This window comes from Nesoenas mayeri, assembly GCF_963082525.1.
Source record: "Nesoenas mayeri genome assembly, chromosome: 17".
Taxonomy (NCBI): domain Eukaryota; kingdom Metazoa; phylum Chordata; class Aves; order Columbiformes; family Columbidae; genus Nesoenas; species Nesoenas mayeri.
Genome location: NC_137565.1, coordinates 12,437,486 through 12,457,804, shown reverse-complemented (window position 1 = coordinate 12,457,804; position 20,319 = coordinate 12,437,486). Strand labels below are relative to the sequence as shown.

General features: G+C 55.8%; 1 protein-coding gene across 1 annotated transcript in view; it reads left to right on the top strand.

The window, feature by feature from the left end:
- The window catches only part of KSR2 (kinase suppressor of ras 2), a gene marked incomplete at both ends in the record, with an annotated part of 79,192 nt that overhangs the window by 2,133 nt on the left and 56,740 nt on the right, over positions 1–20,319 (top strand). The window contains 3 exons of the mRNA XM_080355005.1: positions 4,111–4,251; positions 5,544–5,694; positions 12,839–13,346. Of these exons, the coding sequence (XP_080211131.1) occupies positions 4,111–4,251; positions 5,544–5,694; positions 12,839–13,346 (800 nt within the window). The remainder of the gene's footprint in view (positions 1–4,110; positions 4,252–5,543; positions 5,695–12,838; positions 13,347–20,319) is intronic.

The following is a 20,319-nucleotide window of genomic DNA, read 5'->3' as shown; positions in this document are numbered from 1 at the left end:
TTCGGCTGCTGTGTGAACGTGTGGTGAGGATGGGAAGAGGCAGCTGGGGAAGAGCTGTGGCCATTACCAAACTTGCATGGGTCGTGATCGAAGGAGATGCCTGCCCCGGCGCTGGGATTTTCACCTCCCGAGCCCGTGTATTCTCTTTTGTCTAATACCATGGGTGAGCACAGCACATTTATCCCCAGGCTGTGTCCTCCCGGAGAGCTGGGCATCACCAGGATGCTGGGCTGAGCCATGTCGGCCCCTGTACTCCGGACAGAGCCCCGGGGACCGTTTAGCAGCGCTTGAAATAAATGATGTGCAGAGCCGGAGATGGCACGTGAGCCTGGAAAGAGCCCTGAGAGGGCAAATATAACCCTGACGAGGTATTCCCCAGCCCCAGGGCGCTCCAGATGTCCCCGAAATAACGAGCCCCTTGGTAGGAGTTGGGGAAGAGTCGCTCTGGTTGCGGTCACGCGCTGCGCCGAGCGGGACGGGCATCCCGGCGGTGCGGGTTCCCCCTCGATGGCTCATCGATGCCTGGCCCAGCCCATAGGAGGTTAATTAACTTTCACCTCGTGCTCTCGCAGGTGGATTTTCCCGCCGCCTCTCCCCGGTCTCCAGGCAAGGGCTGGGTGCCTGACGTCAGGGCGGGCGGCAGGGTGCTGGGTGCTGTGCCGGGGGAGCAGCCGCCTTCCCGCTCCCCGGAGACCGGCGGCTTTGCACCCTGAGCCCGGTACCTGCTCAGTCACCGTGCCAGGTTTTGGGGTGAGCACCTGCCGAGTGACAGGGTGACAGAGGAGGCTGGAAACCCGCATTGGGGTGCAGAAGGGAGAAGCAGGTAGGGGTGGCATGAGGCCTCAGACCCCCTGCCAATCACCTTGCTGGCGTCACCCAGAGTCCCAGGGAGTGATGGGGAGCAGGGACATCCCTCCTGTGCCCGCACCCATGCCTGCGGGGCCACAGGGATCTGCCTGGGTCTCGTTTTTCAGCAGAGATGGGGGGACGCAGGAGCTGCCGGCCCCCCACCATGCCGAGGGGCTGCATGTGGCTTTATCCCCCTTTTGTTGGAGCATTGCACCCTCCCCACTCCCTCGCAGTGCTGAAGCGGGAGAGGTGCTTGAAAGGGTGTGAAAACCGAGCCCCAGCTCCAGAGGAAGTGTATGTACCCCCAGCCCTGGTCCCCCCAGCATCATCCCCAGTTGGGCCAGCAGCGCATCCCCCAAACAGTGAGCACCCCCCACACTGCCGGGTCTCCCACCCCTCCACTTGCACACCCACAGCACCCCAGGGTGCCATTTCCCAGGTGGGTAAGCTGAGGCATGAAAAGCTGCGGTGGCTGTGCCATGGCAGGTCTGGCTGTTGCAGCAGAGCAGCGTTTAGCACGTTTGCAAAACCCCCGTCCCGTGCGGGGAGGGCTGAGCAGAACATCCCCGCAGCCGCGGGACGGGGCTTTCCCCGCACCGCGGGGCCGTCTCGGTCACTTCCCTTCCCAGCACCATCACCGAAGCTCGCAGCAAAACAAGAAGAGCTTCTGGGCTTGGCAGGGCTTTGCTGGGCTTGCTTTCCCACCCAGCTAGAGCAGACCCATGGGGCAGAGCATCAGCTCACGCCTGGGCCCTTGTGAGTGCAAACAATGGCCCCTCTGGTCCCTGGGTGGGGTGAATTTCCCACACCTGGAGCCTGGAAATTAAAGTTTCTCCCTCCTCTTCCTCTGCTCTTGCTTTGTTGCCCATTTTTCTGTGTGTGATGGTGCTGTGGCTGCCTGGTCCCCAGCTCTGTCCCCATCCCAGGACTCCGATTTTAGGTCTGGAGAGGCCGTTGTGGCTCTGGGACCCCTTTGGGTCCCCCTGGGGAGGGGACAGGAGCAGATGCAGAGCAGGCTGGTGGGGATGGAGGTGAGGTTTTTGGGAAGGCTTTGCTGCTGTTTTGCTCTGGCATTGAGTGTGGAAGAGGCTTTTTTGAGTTGCATTTAGGATGCTGCTCTTTCCCCTCCAAGGGCCTGAGCTGTATTTAGGGTGTGTGATGGGGACTGACCCTGAAGCCTTTCCATGGTCTGTGTTTGGAGAGGTGTTTTTCTTAAAAACCAGAGCTGGCAGCTGGTCAGGGTGCTGCTGAGCCCAGTCAGCTCCACGGGATTCATAGAATCACAGATGCTTTGGGTTGGAGGGACCTCTCCAGCTCCCCCAGTGCCCCCCCTGCCATGACAGGGACATCTGCACCAGCTCAGGGTGCTCAGAGCCCTGTCCAGCCTGGCCTGGGATGTCTCCAGGGATGGGGTATCCACCTCTCTGGCCAACCTGGGCCAGGCTCTCAGCACCCTCAGGGCAACAATTCCTTGTGGCCTCCTCAGCCATTTGTTTTGCCAGCCCTGGCTCTCTTTTGGGTATTAATTTTTGGTAATTAGTCTCCATGGCTGTTAGCGAGGTTGGGAGAAGCTGCCTGCTTGGGGTGTCCGGCTCCTGACAGAGCTGTCACCCACCCAGGTGATACTGGTGGGGCATCGTGGTGGGGACTTGCTGTTCGCAAACAGTTGGGGACCACCAGCCTTTCTCGTGCCTGTGCTATCTGTCCCCCTCAGGCAGCTGCTTTTGCCTCTCTTACACCTCCCTGGGTGCACCCAGCTCACCCCAGCTGCTATGGGTGAGCACAGGGGGGCTGTCTGCCCCCCACCCACTCATCATGACCATCACCACTGGGTGCCACCATAGAAAGGGACTGGGAGAGACTGGGAAGCTCTCCCAAACCCTGCAATGCTGCAATGGGGTTTCTCCCCTCCCCTCTCTATTCCGAACCGTTGCATATTTTGCTCATCTATTTTTGGGGTGCGCGGAGGCCGGCGGGCAGGGGCACAGCACCATCTAGCGCTGCCGGCAGCGGGGAATCACCCGGCTGGAAGAACGGGAAATCCCGGCGGGTTTCCAGCGAGCCGGCTCTGCTCTATATTGCTGTGAAAGGAGGCCAGGCGCTCCGTGTCTTTATTTTGGGAGCTCTCAGGCCGCCGTTGCTCACTCGGTGTCTTTGGCCTTTGGGGGGACGGTCAGGCTGAGCAAAGTGGGGTTGGTGGCTCTGGTTGTGACGATGAGGAGCAGCGGGAGGAAGGAGGGCTGGGGTGGATGTGGGCTGGTGGGGGGATGATAAGGAGCAAATGCCCATGTGCCAGCCCTGGCACTGTGTCACACTGCATTGTCCCCAAATGGGGGATGCTCGGGGGGGTCCCTTTGCACCGAGCCTGGGTGTAAGAGAGCGGAGCTTGTCTTTAGGGAGATCGTGTTTGTGTTGGTGTGTGGGAGAGGTGGTGGCCCTGTGTCCCCTGTCCTCCCTCCATGAGGTCCCTGTGGTGGTGGGGGTGATGTCCCCGTGTCCCCATCCTCTCTCTGTGGGGTCCTTGGGGTGGCAGGGCTGGTGTCCCTGTGTCCCCTGTTCTCTCTCCATGAGGTGTCAGAGGTGATGTCCCTGTGTCCCCTGTCCTCTCTCCATGGGGTGTCAGAGGTGATGTCCCTGTGTCCCCTGTCCTCTCTCCATGGGATGGCAGTGTTGATGTCCCTGTGTCCCCTATCCTCTCTCCATGGGGTGGCAGAGGTGATGTCCCTGTGTCCCCTGTTCTCTCTCCATGGGATGGCAGAGGTGATGTCCCTGTGTCCCCTGTTCTCTCTCCATGGGGTGGCAGAGGTGATGTCCTTGTGTCCCCTGTTCTCTCTCCATGGGGTGACAGAGGTGATGTCCCTGTGTCCCCTGTTCTCTCTCCATGGGGTGGCAGAGGTGATGTCCCTGTGTCCTCTGTCCTCCCTCCATGGGTGATGGGGGTGATGGCCCTGTGTCCCCTGTCCTCTATCCTCATCCACCCACCATGGGGCGACAGGACTCATGTCTGTCCATCCCCCGAGCAAGACCCCAGAGCAGAAGCCTGCCGGGTTTATCCCCATAAAGAAGCTGAGAAAGGGCTTTTTTGGAGGGAGGTGGAACGCCTTTGCACACCCGGCTTGATGCCAAGTGAGCACAGAAGCTCAGCAACAGGTAAGGGGGGGGGGGGGCGGGTTTTGGAGGGGCTGCGAGTGCCCTGGGGATTTGGGCTGGGTGGAGGGGTGATGACAGGGGATCCCAAGGGACTTCTGTCTTCTCTTCCAGAGCAAACTGGTCAAGTACTTCAGCCGGCAGCTGTCCTGCAAGAGGAAGGTGGCCCTGCAGGAGCGCAACGCCAAGCTGGAAGGTTTTCCCCAGCTCCTGCACTGGTTCCGCATCGTCGACATGCGCAAGGAGGTGATGGAGGTGAGGGCTGGGGGTCGGGTGTGTGGGTACGGGACGGGCCGAACCTTCCTGGTAGCGTTTTGCCCAGGGTTTTGTGGGATCTTTGAGCAAAATTAGGTAAGGGGGCAATTTTTTTCGAGATGGGGACTGGCTTGAAGCCGTGTGTTTGGTGGTGGGGAATGGGCTGGGTGATCAGAGCAGAGGGACAATCCCTGGAGACGTTCGTGACCAGGCTGCCCATGGCAGAAATTAGCCCTGATGCTGCTGCCAGCTCTGGTTTTGGGGGGCTTGGGCGGGGATCCTGTATCTGGAGATTCTTAGGGAATAAAACTTCACTACCAGAGGTGGACGGGGAAGACATAAAGATAAAACACCGGCCCAGGTTGGCCAGAGAGGTGGTGGCTGAACCATCCCTGGAGACATCCCAGGCCAGGCTGGACGGGGCTCTGAGCACCCTGAGCTGGTGCAGATGTCCCTGCTCATGGCAGGGGGGGCACTGGGGGAGCTGGGAAGGTCCCTCCAACCCAAACCATCCTGTGATTCTGTGACCAGGTTGCTTCACCATGTGGAAAGATGCTGCAAGCCTGTGGTGGGTCATGCTGGCCAGGGTCACCCCCTCGCTGCCCCCCACCCACTAGGGAGGACACCCCATTGCCATTCCCAGTGAAGGACATGGGTGCTGTCCCCCACAGCGGGGGTTCCCCATGTCCCTGTCACAGCATGGTGGTGTCACAGCAGGTCCCTCCGCCACGTCCTGGGCTCCTGCAGACAACGGGTGCAGCAGCGGGTGGCACCCCGAGGTGCTCCTGTAACAGCCCCCGGGGAAGAGGAAAGGCTGTGCCAAAGCTGCGGGTCCCTCTGTGTCCTCAGAGCAGGGACAGGTTCTGGTGGTGCTCCCAATGTCCCAGAGCTGGGTCTGGATGTGGGGAACAATTTCTTCCCCAAAGGGCTATGGGGCATTGGAACAGGCTGCCCAGGGCAGTGCTGGAGTCACCATCCCTGGAGGGTTGGACAGACGGACATGAGGTTCTCAGGACATGGGACAGTGCCAAGGGTGGGTTATGGTTGGACTCCTTGATCTTGAGAGGCTTTTCCAACCAAAATTATCCTCTGCCCAAGACCGTGCAAAAACTTGAGCTAAACCCGAGGTTTTGGTTATGCCCTCTGGGTTTTCATGTGGATTTGGATGGAAAATGAACACTTTAGGGTCTGTGACCCAAATGAGGCAGCAGGAGGGGACAGATTCTCACATGTGCCCTGAGGTGCTGGTTTAGGGGATGCTCCAGGATGATTTGTTTTCCTGCCCCCATCAGGAAATCGCCCCCGGGCAGCTGAGCCTGGAGGAGCTGCTGGACATGACCGATGACCAAGTCTGTGCCACCGTGGAGAAGTTTGGGGCCAACAGCGAGGAGTGTGCCCGCCTGAACGCCTCCCTGTCCTGCCTCCGCAGCGTCCACAAGTCCGGTGGGTTGGGCCGCCTTGTCCCCACTGGCCGGGTCCCCTCGGGTGGCACTGTCCTGCTGCGGGGACACTGGCACTCTAATACATTGCAAGCATTTGTGGATTCTTCTCCATGGGTTGCAGAGCTCCTGTGTCCCTGGGTGATGAGTGGCTACCTGCTGCTCATGGGGACAGCTTTGCTCTGGTGCATCCCTGTGGCTTGGGAGCACATAAGGGGCTCGCTGCTCTGCGGTGTGATGAGCTGCTAGTTCTCTGCTTCTCTGGGGTGTGATGAGCTGTTAGTTCTCTGCTTCTCTGGAATGTGATGAGCTGCTAGTTCTCTGCAGGGAGGCTTTACCTGAGGAGGGGGCAGCATTTCTCAGAGGGTCCCCCCAACTCCCCTTTGCTCCCTCCCAGCAGATTTGGGGGGAAAGACAAGCCCCAAGACTCAGCATGACTTCCTGCCTGGCCGCACCTCCATCCCCAAAACCCCAGGGTGTGTACAAGCCCTGCTCCCCCTTTCCCTGCGGTGGGGCTATGAGTGCCAGCCTGGGGGATGCTGGTGGCCCCGGGGATGCTGGTGGCCCCGGGGATGCTGGTGGCCCCGGGTGCCGGGCGATTGTGTCCCCGGGTGGTGGCAGCAGAGCTCTGCGCTGCAGAGACGGCCGCACGAAGCAGAAGATGCTCTGGCTGGATCTGCACTTGCAGCCCGGGAACGGGGCTCGGGGGGATCGGGGAAGGGGACAGCGATGCAGCGGGTGGCTGTGCGGGGTCCATCTTTCCTGGTGGCACCTTGTCCCAGCCCAGCTGGGCCTTGCTGGGTGCTGTGTCCTGGGGCTGCGAGCTCCTTCCCATGGCTGCTGTTGGTCCAGGAGTTGGGGGGCTCTTCTCTATGTGTTCCTCCCACCAAGGAGAGGCCCAGCATGTCCCCACATGCAATAGTGACCAAAGCCCCCTGGCACGCCTCTTCCCCATTGGTGGCATCGCTGAACCGGTGCATTGGTGCAGCAGCAAGGTGGGGGGGTCATTCCCTTTCAGAGCAGTTCTGGGGGGACAGTGAAACCCTGTTTCACAGTCTAAACCACTCACTGTCCCCTCCCCAAGGGCTCCTGCCCTGTGGGGATGGTAGAGCACTGGTTTAGCCATGGTCCATACTGGGAGCACTGGTCAGGCAGGACCCTGCTCTAAGGGGACCCCAGTCCTGCCAGACACTGGGGTTTGGGGACCCCAGGCTCCTGTCCCCTTTCAAGGGGCTCCTTTAATGTAGCTACATCCCAGGGATGGGAAATGGGGGTGCACCCTGCTGGGGTGTAGCTGCTGGGTTTTGGCTGGGTCCAGAGCAGCCCTGGGGACAGGGCTGGTGGTGAGGAGGGTGCTGTGATGTGGTTTCAGTGAGTGGCAGCTTTTGGGGACTGGCAGTGTCCCTTCATTACTGTTGCTTGATGTGCTATGGATCAGGCAGGGGGTCTCACCCCCATCCACCCATTGTGGTCACTGTGATTTCTCTGGGCTTCCCGCATGGTGTGACACAGTGTGACACGGCGTGGTGATGGCAGCTGGTGGCAGAGGGTCCCAACTACTGTGTGCAGCTGCCAGGCTGGATGCAGCAGCAAAGGGGCGCAGCTGAACCCCACTTGACATTTCCCGCAGAGCACGGCCCCCCCATGCTCTTTAACTCCCTAAATCCAGCTCCCGCCTGTGCTCCTGCCCTCCTTCCCTTTGGCATTTTCACTAAGTCTCTCCGCTATTTGAGGAAGGGCGGCGCTGCCTCCCCCGGAGCCCAGGGAAGGCTCTTGACCTGCTCTTTGTTTAAACACCTTTGACTTTTAAAGCCAGTTCTAAACAAATGCTGCTTTCCTGGTTGTATTGACTCAGCCCGGCCCCTGGATCCCCCCCAGCCCTCTGCTCGCTCGACCGAGGGAATTCCCTGCACCCCAGTGGGATTTGTGCTTTGGAAAAATCCACATGAGCCGTTAGCTCAGCAGCTGCAGTGAAGATGCTGTAACATCATCTGCTCCTCCGGTGGTTTCTGGCTGGCAGAGATGGGGGAGTACCGGGGGGGATGCAGGATGCTCGCTGCTCGATTTGCTTTTTAATGAGGCAGGTGATGGGGCTGCCAGCCCTCCTGCGGGATAGGACTCGCTGACCCATTGGGTCCCTGTTGGGGGGAGTTTGCTGCTATCGGGCAGTGTGTGCATTTGCCTTCCCCAGCGCTCCATCTCACTCCATCCATCACTGAGTCGCTCCGGGGGGGCTGTGGGCTGGACTGTGCGGCGGGGGCTGCTGTTTCGTCCCTCTGGCATTGCAGAGATGCTGCAGTGGCTGTTCCTGCTCCCCTGGGGCTGGATGCTCGGGCTCTGCAGTGCAACAGTCCCCGGTGTTGTCAAACGGAACGTGTCCCTGCTGTGCCGGCACCGTCCGTGTGTGCTGCCAGAGAAACCCTTGAGCACATCATCTGATGGATGGCACAAACCCTGGAGACAGGGGACAGCCAGCTTGGGGCACCACAGAGCCTCTGCCAGACCAGAGGGATTCAGGAGCTCCCCGGGCAGTGGAGGAGACCAAATCCCCCTGGGTGCAGAAAGCTCCACTCAGGCTGGCAGCTGGTCCCCTTGTCCCCTGCCTCTGTGCTGGTGGTTCCCTGCTTGGCAGAGGCTTTCCCAGGTCAAACGGCCCCATCTCAGCAGTTCTCTCCCTTTTTGCCCCCTGGGAGAGGGGAAGCGCAGCCGCTGCCCCTCTGCTGCAGGGGGACACCAGCAGTGGTACCTCTGGGTCAGAGTGAGATGCTTGTTGGCTGCCCTCGGCTGTGGTTGAGGAATGGGAACAGATGATCTGAAAGGCACCGTGGTCCGGATGGGCTGTTTTGATGGGGAAACGGCAGAACAGTGTTTTGGATATGTTGGCAGCATACTTCTGTGTGTTGGGGACAGGTGGGACTGAGCAGTGGTGAGGCTGGGGCTCTCCCATCTGGGGTGTGCTAAAGCAATGCTGCCCTCCATCCCTCCATCCCTCCATCCCTCCATCCCTCCATCCCTCCATCCCTCCATCCCTCCATCCCTCCATCCCCCCAACTGCTGGTTGGCTCCACATCTCAGTGACCAACCACCAGCCTTGCCATCCATGCAAGCTTGGACAAGGAAGGTCTACCTGGGCTTTGAGAGCTGACCTGATTCACATCGAGCCTGGTGTGTGTCCCCTCCATGTCTCCTTGTCCCCTGTGGCTCCATTGGGCACATCACCAACCCTTCATTGAGGGTTTTTGGAATTACCCATGGGTTTTGTTGCCTTCATCCTCACAGCCCCCAGGAGCCATGTTCCACCTGGGTGGTGGGTCCAGGAGGCTCGTACCACCCCGAGGAGCTGGCTGGGTGCTGGGGAGCATCCTGGGATGGCAGCGATGCTCCCTCGGGATGCGGTGCTGGTACCTCAGGTCCGTTGGGTTGTCCGTTGGATTGTCCGTTGGGTTGTCCTTCCCTCCAGAAGGAACCCCAGCTGTACCACGCTGCGATGGACGTGGCTTTTCATTTCCATTTTATCTCCTTTATAACAAACCAGGGGATGGTCCGAGTCCGAAAACATAATTAATGAACAAGTTGCTGCCTCTTTAAAACATCATGTAATTTCTTCGCGAGTGCAATAGTGGTCGATTTCTAGAAGCCAAGATTAGTATTAATAAAGCAGGAATGAGGTACAGTATTAACCTTTTCCATCAATCTTTATTTATTGAGTTGTTAATTAGAGACATCTAATTTCCCAGGCCAATTCTGCCTGGGCATGGGGGCTGGGGAGGAAGCAAGATGCTGTTTCATCGCTTAAATGGTGATGAATTTTACCAGGAAGGAGGTTTGATGGTGGGGAAGAAACCCCTTCCCAAACGGAGCATTCAGGGAAAGCCCTGGAGCATCTTATAAACCAAAACCATATTATATTTATCAAATCTAGTGCCAACCCTCTATTAAACCCCTGCTTTATTGTGTTAACAAGTCTGTATTGGATTTTTCTGGGCTGCGAAACCTCACACTTGGCAGCAGTATTTTATTAGCAGCCAAGGTGTCAGTTTGGAACTCGAAGTGGGATTAATTTAATATTAAGTAAGAGCTGAGCGGGGCCGCTGTGGATTGAGGAGTTGATGGCGTGTGACTAGTGAGTTATGCGGGAGGTTATTAGCTGTCCTGCGGGAGGAGAAGGATCTGGAGCTGAATATTTATGAGTCGTCCTGGCCCTGGGGGGCTGCGGGGGCTCGGGGACAGTGCGGGGTCACGCAGGGTGATGACAAACCAAAAATAAGAGTGGCGAGCATCCTCATTTGGTACAAATTTAGAAGTTGCTCTAGTGTGAAGGTTTGCAGAGTCGGTCCCTCCCGGTGACCACTGTCCCCATCCAGTTTGTTTTAGGAAATCAAAGCAAAACTTGTGATTCGTCTTTTGGAACAGGGGGGAAAAACAGCTTTCCTGGTGACGTTTTCCCATCACTCCGCATCTTTCAGTCTACGAGCTGCATCCTGATGGTGGGCGCTCTAATCCTTCTCCTCCCAGGAGCTGGTTTGCTTGTTGATTTTAATGGAGTAGTTGAAAATAAAACACAGTGGGGTGATGGAGGCTGAGCTGAGCGGGGAGGCAGCAGCAGCACTAGGGGGATTAATACAACCAAACTGGGCCAAGGGGAGCATCTCCCCTTTGTGCAGCTGGGAGGGCAGAGGTGGCTCCTGGGCTCGGAGGGGCAGTGATGCTTGTAGCAACATGCAATTAATAATTGATAGCTAAACAAAACAAATAGGCTTTTAGGAGCGAACAGGCAGCCTCGCAGCGCCGTTGGGGCAGGGGGAGCTTGGGGAGAACCACGCAGAAGGGACTTTGCTGCTGTGCAAGATCTTCCTTTGCTTTTCCAGCCGGGAATCGGCTCTGGCGAAGCGGCAGCACCCGGAGAGCCCCAGGAGGGACCGGCATCCAAAAGCGTTTAATGCTCTTTGCAGAAAGAAGAGCTTGGGGTTTTTTGGGTGTTTTCTTTCCTTTCAAGCGCGTTCTCGGTTGAAGTGTATCTCACCAACCGGAGTGCCCGCTACCTGCAGCCGCCTGTTGAAAATACATTTCTGTGGCTTCTCCAGGGTATTTTTAGCCCTGATGCACCCCCGGCCCCAGGATGGGTTATTTTTGCTCTCCGGTGCTCTCTCAGCCCGGTGTCAATGGGGATGTGGCAACAGCCATCGTGGGCAGCAGCCTTGGCTCTTCTTCTTCGTTAACTCCTGCTAATTACTGCAGGGATGGGAGCACGGGGATGCTACCGGCCCCACAGCATCCGAGCAGCTTTGAGTTATGTAAATCTATGCACGCTGAGCAACCAATGGGGAGTGCCTTGATTTGCATACGTGCATATTGATTTGCAAATCTACGGGTGCAGGTTAATTAACCAGAGGGGTCAGTGGCTTGCGGGAGGGTTTAATTTGTGGCATTGTCCCCTGTCACCTCTGCCTGTTCCCTCAGACCAGTGTGTGACACCGGGTGCCACCAGCTGCGCTGGCCTTGGGGACGGGTGGCACCAGATGTCCCAGCACCGGGCTGCGCCCCTGCCCTGTCACCTCCTGCAGATGGGGCGGCCTTGCTGGAGGTGACACGTCCCCATGCAGAGCGGTCTTTTGGGGTGGGGGTGACACCCAGAGGCACGCTCCAATCTGTCACCTGCCGTGTCCCTGCTTGGGCTGGGCTGTTTTGGGCGGGAGGGGACTTGTACGGTGACTTTGGGGACGCAGCAGCGTCCTGGTGGCTTCAGCCAGGAGAGGCTTTCCTGCAGCAGGACCTTTTTCCTTAATTAATTAACATATGAGGAAGGGCGTTCACTTTTTCTGAGCTTCTTGCTGGCCTGAAGGGCTTTTTGCGGCAGCTGAGAAACAGCTCTAAAAGCAGTTGGACAGGACTTGCTATTTTTAATTGCTTTTTGTATATTTTTTAAAACTTTTAATTTTATTTGTATTTTCTGTTTTGGGAGAATGATTAAAGACAACTCCTTGTCTCCCTTTACACCGATCTTTTTTTTACCCCTCAATCCAATCCTACAGCTTTCATTTACAAAGCCCTTTCCTCCTTTGCTTTTCATTTGGAGCTTGAAATAAAACATCCTCCTTGAAAAGGCTGAGGAAGAGAAGAGGCCAAGCAGTTAATAATCAAAAAAGGGATGGGGGAGGCTTTCAAAAATAAAGATATTATGATTTTATGTCATTATTCTTAGTGGAGGGGATCAAAAGGAGTTGATGAAGGGACCTGGAACTGGGTCCATCACTTGGGTGCTCTGAAGTTGCTGCTTACAGCTCTTTAGTGGTGGAGATGGATAATGAGGAGTCCTGCTTAATTACAGCCCCTCGCCTTCATGCACCTGGCACAGTGCTCGCTTGGCTTTGCACGTGTGTGAACTGCTGGGTGGGGAAGGGCCTGGGGGTGCTGGTGACAGCGGCTGGATGTGAGCCAGCATGTGCCCAGGTGGCCAAGAGGCCACCAGCGTCCTGGCTGGTCCCAGCACTGGTGTGGCCAACAGGCCCAGGGCAGTGACCGTCCCTGTGCTGGGACCTGGGGAGGCCAAACCGCCAATCCTGGGGTCAGTTCTGGGCCCCTCATGCCAAGAAAGGCCTTGAGGTGCTGGAGCGAGTGGAGAGAAGGGAACGGAGCTGGTGAGGGGCTGGAGCACAAGTGTGATGGAGCAGCTGAGGGACCTGGGGGTTCAGCTGGAGAACAGGAGCTGAGGGGAGACCTTCTGATCTCTGAACTGCCTGAAAGGAGCTTGGAGCCAGGGGGGTCGGGCTCTGCTCCCCAGGAACAAGCGCCAGGAGCAGAGGAAACGGCCTCAAGTTGCGCCAGGGGAGGTTGAGGTTGGATGTGGGAACAATTTCTTCCCCAAAGGGCTGTGGGGCATTGGAACAGGCTGCCCAGGGCAGTGCTGGAGTCATCAACCCTGGAGGGTTGGACAGACGGACATGAGGTTCTCAGGACATGGGGCAGTGCCAGGGCTGGGTTCATGGTTGGACTCTATGATCTTGAGGGGCTTTTCCAACCAAACTGATTCTATAGTTCTATAATGCCAAGAAGCTCCTTGCTGGCATTTCAGGTGGGGCTGTAGTGCTGGGTGGGCATCATGTATCTTCTGCCACACCACACGGCTGTGTCTGTGTCCTCTGTCACAGGTGGGAGCCTCTCCAAGCAGGACTGGATCATCCAGTGGCCCACGGCGGAGCCGGGGAAGGAGAACAGCCCTGGGTGCCAGGTGGAGCCGGCGCCGTGGGGCAGGATGCACCCCTCGCAGAGCCCCAGGCTGCAGCCCAAGTGCGGGGGACAGCACCACTGCCACGCGGGCTCGCTCCATGGACCCATGTACACCCATGTGGACCGGCTGACCGTGGAGGGCCACCCAGGACTGTGCCCGCCCGTGGAGTCCGGCCACCGCTCTCTGCCACCCTCCCCGCGCCAGCGACACGCCGCCCACACCCCTCCGCGTACCCCCAACATCGTGACCACGATGACACCCCCCGGCACGCCGCCGGTACGACGGAGGAATAAACTGAAGCCCCCTGGGACGCCGCCACCCTCATCGCGAAAACTGATCCACCTCATCCCCGGCTTCACCGCGCTGCACCGCAGCAAGTCCCACGAGTTCCAGCTGGGTCACCGCGTGGATGAGGCGCACACCCCCAAGTAAGTGGGTGCCCCAGGATGCCGGTGCATGGGGGGGTGATGAACCCCATCCCAGCTCCTTTGGAAAAGTGCTTTGGTCCCTGTATTTTGGGGTGCCATGTTGATTTTTTTTGAGCTTTGAGGTAGCAAAGCCCTTTGTGGCTCTGGCAGGCAGCAGGGATGCTGCTGGGGTGCTGTGTGCTTTGCAGCCCTGGGACCTCATTTTGGGAGTGTGGGGTGGGTGGGGAGCACTGAGGGGCTCCGGAGCTGCTGATGGCAAAGCCCTACATGCTGTATTGTGGCACAGGTGGGCTGAGTGCTGGGATTTTGCAGCTGGAGAATGGGGATGTGCAACCCAGAGGAGACATAAAAATGCTCTGAGGCTGGAACAGCTCTGCTGGGGACAGGCTGAGAGAGCTGGGGTGTTCAGCTGGAGAAGAGAAGCTCCGGGGAGACCTTAGTGCGGCCTTTCAGTGCTTAAAAAGGGCTGATAAGAAAGATGGTGACAGACTTTTTGGCAAGGGCCTGTAGTGACAGGACAAGGGGTGATGGTTTTAAACTGGACCACGGGAGATTTAGATTAGAATTAAGGAAGAAATTGTTGCCCTGAGGGTGGTGAGAGCCTGGCCCAGGTTGGCCAGAGAGGTGGTGGCTGAACCATCCCTGGAGACATCCCAGGCCAGGCTGGACGGGGCTCTGAGCAACCTGAGCTGGTGAAGATGTCCCTGTCATGGCAGGGGGGGCACTGGGGGACCTGGGGAGGTCCCTCCAACCCAAACTGTTCTGTTATAAGAGCTGTGTGTGGGTGTGAGTGCGTGCAAGAGTGAGTAGGAAAGAATCATCTTTCGGCTGAAATACGGATATATAGATATATGAAGCCTTAGGGATAAAACACTTAATGTTCTGCAGACCTCCCCAGTATCTTTTTCATCTCTGCTGGTGTTTGCAGAAGGTTTTTCAGTCCTGGTTGTGACTCGGCTCCTTCTTGTTGCTCTTGCTCTGCAGCTGTGGTGCCGGCAGAGGCTGCTGCTGTGCAGGGAACAGGATCCCGGCAACAAAACGCTCCCTCTCCACCTCCTCTGGGCCCTTTTGGTGGCCGTGCTCAGAAGACCCTTCTGCTGCCTCGGCGGGGGGTGGCAGAGGGGACTGTGGCCACTTTGGGGCATCATCTTTTCCCAAGGATGCATCGGGATGAAGCAGGGCTGGTCTGTGCCAGAGTCCCAAAACAGCAGCCTCACGACAAACTGCATGCTTGTCCTCAAGTCTGGGGTTCTTAAGAGATCAGGTCATGCCAGGAGCCTGGGCAGAGTTCCCTGAGGAATGTGGTGGGAGCAGGGAACCACTGGGTACCACGGCACGGCAGCGCAGACCCTCCTGCCCAGCCCCGTGATGCTGCGGCAGCTCCGGCTGGGGCACATGAAAGGTTAAAATCACTGCTTGCACTGAGTGCTCCTGACTGCCCGACCCTGGTGTCCCCCTGTTTGGGCAGGAGGGGACCAGAGGGGGTTTGGGGTGGCAGAGGTATCCGTGGCCACAGCATCGTGGTGTCACTTGTTTCCCCCCTTGTGTCCCCAATGCTGCGGCAGCAGCGGAGCTGCAGTTGTTACATGAACCAAGGGTGGTTGTTCTCCCTTGGGCTGGGAGCTTTCACTCTCTAAAGGTTTTTAGCTTTTGGAAATGAATTTATTTCAGCTGGACGATGTTTCCTCTAAGGCTCCCCCCGCCTTGTGCTGCGGAAAGTCATATTTACTTTGGTCCATCCCCAGCGAGCGTCACCGTATCTGCAGGAGCAAAACAAGCAGCCCGGCTCCTCTCGCACTTTTATTTGCCTTTCAGCAGCTGATCCAAGCTGGATCCACAGCTTATGGAGCATGTCTCGCTGAGGGCAAAGCCCACCTGTGGTTGCCTCAAGACATTTGATCCCCAACATGGTCATCCCATGTTCCAGGTCACCCTGACACCGGGATGAGGTTTGGACACGGGTATCTAGACCCGAATCCAGAAAACCCTTTGGTCAGTGATTCCGGGGACAGGACGCCTTGACTTTCCTGCAAGGGGAATGAGCAGGGAAGGGGGGGAAGGAAATCACAAACAGGGTTTGCGTGGACAGTCACGTTCCCTCTTCCTCCATCGCCCTCTGCCTTCCTTCGGTCCCTGCCCGATCACATCCAGTTTGCCCAGCATCTCTGGTTCTCTCCATTCCAGCAGTGCTGGGCAACTTTAATTCACGGTTAGTGAATTAACAGAGAAAAGAAAGAGCCGATTAAACAGAGCTCTGTTGTGCTAGCGCCCTACCAGGGTTCATCGTGCCGATGCAGAAGGATCCAGGCTCCCGAAAGCCGCTCGGAGAACCGGGGAGGTTAATTTTCTCTAATGGCACTTAATGATTTTTCAGGAGGCAACCAATAAATCCTGCTTGCTAATCCCATTAGTGTTTCGGGATAGTAATTAGTACATTAAAGAGGCAGCTTCTTCTTTTTTCCTCTCTTTCTAGCAGAGGCGTGTTGAAGTTTTAGCTGTTTATCAGCCTGGATGAGGTGGCAAATCCTTTGCCTGGCACGGAGAAAAAGTGGCTTTTTGGGGCTGTTTTCAGCTAATTCTTATTTTATGGCCATGTCCACACAATATTAATGTATTGTAGGGTTTGTTTTAGGTTTTTTTTTAGTGCTGTAACTTCTGCAGTGTCCGAGTCCCCTGTGCTCTCTGCAGGAGGGAGCTTTCCTCTTCAACTCAAACATGGAATGGCGCTCATCCTTGAAAAATGATTTCAAGCCTTCTCTGATCATTCCCTTTTGATTTTAGCTGTGCCAGGGGGCTCTTGGTTTGCTCTGAGTCATAGCCCTCTGTTCCCTGTATCATGTCCCAGTGTGGCAAGAGGTGCTAGACCTGGAGAGCCAATAGTTTGGGGACACCGCTGGGGACACCAAGTGCTGGCTGGCATCTCCTAGGTCAATTTTTGGATCGAGATTTACCCCCATACTGCCTCTTTGCAGATTGCTCTGTGGTGGGACCCATTCAAAATCTCCCCATTGTGGTGTCCCTTGGGCTGATTTATCTCCTTGCCTGAAGTGTCCCGTCTCCGGATGGGTGGAATGTGCTCTGGGGAGCCAGGGATGCCCTTGGCAAAAGCAAAAAAACCTCTGTCCCCATGAGCTGTGGGTCAGGATTGATGGAGGGAAGATGCTGGGGTGCTGCAGTGCTGCCCCCACATATTTTTCCCATCTCAGTGCAGGCACAAAAATAAAACACCATCATATATTTAGGGGAGCAATAGTAGTGACTGGGGCAAGCAAGGCCACCGTCTACCACTTGGCTCTTGATGACAGCTCATAAGTTTGCTTGCGTTTTGTGTTTTGGAGCTTATTTCTAGGGTATAATCCATTGTTTTTTGTACGCCAAGAGCTTCTGAAGCAGGGGTTAAATTTTTTGAGCTTACAGCCTCAGAGTTTCCTGCACGGAGCCTCCAGCTGTTGACCGTAACTCTGGGGTACGGAACATTACTCCTAAAAAGATCCCCTGGCTTCCATAAATCCTCAATCCATAAACATCTCATGAATGGTCCTGAAACGGAAACAAAACATTTAGAGTGGCTGATAATACGATGCCCGTTTAATACCTCATGAATTCCACGGGCCATTTGAATCTTTCATGGGTAGTTAATGATTATTCATCAGCAAGAAGTCAGGAAAAAAAACAAACTCTACGTGAAAGGTCTTAAAAATACATTAGTTGGGGAACAAAAGTCAAGCTAGTTAAGAGGGAGCTCAACTCTAGGTTAACCCTTGGCGGGGTGTGTATGAACTAGTCTCCAGAAGCAAGACCTGCCTTGGGGTGTCCTTGGTTGGGTGGTCTTCATCCTTTAGACCCACATGAAGGGGAACGGAGCCCAAAACCTCATCCGCTTCCCAGTTGTGATTCCTTTTTGCCGCTCCAGTATCTGGTCAAATTAATGAACTCCACAGCCTTCAGGGAATAACCACCGGCAAACAGCTGGGGAGGGAGGATCAGAGTGTGGCGATGGTGAATTAAGGCAGCGTGACCCGAGGGAGCTGAGCCCCGAGGAAATGCTGAAATCTTCCAAGGGCTGATGTGAAGCAGAGGTTTTGTGGTGTGCCTATGTCAGGTCTGGGCTGGGAGGAGGCTCCTCCAGCTCAAGGCAGCTTTATTTTGAGTAAATTCTTGCTGAAATCTCCTGATCCCATATCGTTACAATTGCATACAGGGCATGGATGCAGATAGGGTTAGGTGTTGTGGTGGAAAGGGCTGGTTATCCAAAGCTTCACCTTCCTTGTCTTTGACCTTGTTGAGGTTGGTTTTCAGTGCTGTTTTTCAAAATCAGATGAGGATATCCTGGATGGATGAAGTCAGAGGTGAAGCTCACATCTGATCTGGCGATAGGGCACGTAGCCATTTTCTCCTTTTCCTTTTTCCTTATTTCCAACTCTGAAGCAACTTGAACTTGATACTTTCTCTGTTGTGGAGTTTTTTTCCATCCCATGTAACAGAGAAACCCCTGAGAACAGGGTTATCTCCTGCGACACTTGACAAAGTCTAGTATAGGATCCTACTTGGGGCATCTAGGCAGTGGAATAGTGAATGAATCATAGACTTGCAGGAATGTAGGACCACAGGTCTTCTCCGTTGTCCCTGCCACACCGAGCAGCCTGTGTCTAGGCTGTCCATCAGAGTTAATAATCTAAGCTGGTCTTAAATGCTACTGAGTGATAGATCATTTATTCTGCTCTGCAACCTTTATGATAACGATGTTTTCCCTTGTATCAATTCCAATCAACGCTCCTACCAGGTAGATCAATTATCTGATATTCCGCATGGGCTGGATTCGAAAGAGCGGCGTCGAGGTGGCTCTTGTGTCTGGTGTGTCTGACATTTCCCAGGCTTGGAAAGGCAGGTGGGCTCTTGGCATTGGGGATCAGCAAGAGATTGATGTTTGTAGAGCAGGTGGATGCAGCAGGACACTACCAACGTGTGCAAATAATCCATCTGCAGTGTTGTGTTATTCATCCTGTATGGTGGCTGAAAACATAGAGAGCAGCCTGGTCCTTCTGCAAGGGGGAGAGCGTTGAAGTGTGGGGATTTGGAGAGCAAACCGAACAGCATCTCCCTCTGCGCTTCCAAATAATCTTTCCGATTAATCTCGGTGCCTTTGGTGGTGAGTCAGGGCTGTGGAGTTTTGCGCAGGTCCTGGATTGTCCCCGTTTCTCTCAAAGTATGGGCTGCATGCCGTGTCTTGACAGTGATGGGTTGCCTCCGTAACAAACTGGCTCTCTGCTGCAATTATCCCACTGCTCTGGGCTGCGGTTCTCCTTAGGTATGTCATTAATGTTAATTACTGCTGTGGTATTCCATCAAGTGGAGCAGGAGCTTTAACATGCTTGGAGGAGAAACTTCTCACCGTGTCCTTTAATGAGAAGTTGAGGCTCCTTGTGCCACTTTGGAAGCGGAGAGCGTGCTGATGAATTTAGATAAGGATTAATGGCTCGGGGCGGGGGGTAAGAGGTGGCAGAGCTCTTCTGCTGCCAGCACCTCTGCCTGATGTGCTGCCTCCATGGTGTCCACATGGGAAAGAAGGGCACGGCAAGGGCAGCATCCCACAGCGGTGACCAGGAGATGGATTGGCCACTGATGGTCTTGATACAAGCAGGGGGACGTGCGTGAGCTCTTCTCATTGCTCTCGTCCAGCCGTAGCTTTACAGGAAAGACATGAGGCAGCTCCTCTGTCCTCTTCTTTGTGGCCCAAGAGGTTGGTGAGCACCTTCCATCACCTTCCTGCAAGCCCACACTGACCCACTGCTGTGGCCGGCCCAGTGCCTGAGCAGGTGATGGGTTGGCCAAGCAGGTGATGGGTTGGCCAAGCAGGTGATGGGTTGGCCAAGCGCTCTGTTGGCTTCCTTTGCAATAACAAAATGAAAACCAACAAGGCAGGGAGGGCAGGCTTCCCAAAAAGCCATGAGGCTGCTCTGGCTTCTCTGTCAATTCAACAGCCCACCATGCATCAGCATCCTCTGATCCAGAGGCAGCCACAGAGAGAAATTGCCCCAAGTCTCTTCTGATCAGAAAGGTTTGCAGAGCTGTAATTAGTGTAATTAACCTTCTCCTCAGGGCTTTCCAGCCATGGGCAGTCCATACTTTTCCCTTTGATGGTGTAATTTTTTGAGAATTATCTCCTAAAACCAGGTCTGGGTGTGTTCACATGTGCTTGGGCTGTTCTGTGTGCTGCAATTCTTGTGTTAACCCAAGTGGTGTAGGAGGGTGCTCGAGCTGATCACACCCCTTTTCTTAGATGGGTTTTGCAAGCATGGAGGTGATGGTGGCTGGGAACTGGGGTCTTACATTGATGGAAAGCTCTGTGATCTTCAGCACGTGCATTCCTCTGCTGGGGGACAGGCTGAGAGAGCTGGGGTGTTCAGCTGGAGAAGAGAAGCTCTGGGGAGACCTTAGTGTGGCCCTTCTGGACTTAAAAGAGGTCGATAAGAAAGATGGGGACAGACTTTTGAGCAGGGCCTGTTGTGATAGGAAAAGGGACAATGGTTTTAAACTAAAGGAGGGAGATTCAGATTAGACATGAGGAAGAAATTGTTGCCCTTAGGGTGGTGAGAGCCTGGCCCAGGTTGGCCAGAGAGGTGGTGGCTGAACCATCCCTGAGACATCCCAGGCCAGGCTGGATGGGGCTCTGAGCAACCTGAGCTGGTGCAGATGTCCCTGTCATGGCAGGGGGGGCACTGGGGGAGCTGGGGAGGTCCCTGCAACCCAAACTGTTCAGTGATTCTGGGAAAAAAACCCCTGGAGCTGGCTGGCCTGCCTGAAGTTGTGTCATGCGGGGTTGGAGAAACCCACTCATCTGGGTGCAAAGGGCTGAACCCCTGTGGAAGTGGCTCCGATGGAGCCAGGCTCTTCTCAGTGACAACCAGTGATAAGGGAAGGGGTAATGGGTTCAAACTGGAACACAGGAGGTTCCACTTGAATATGAGGAGAA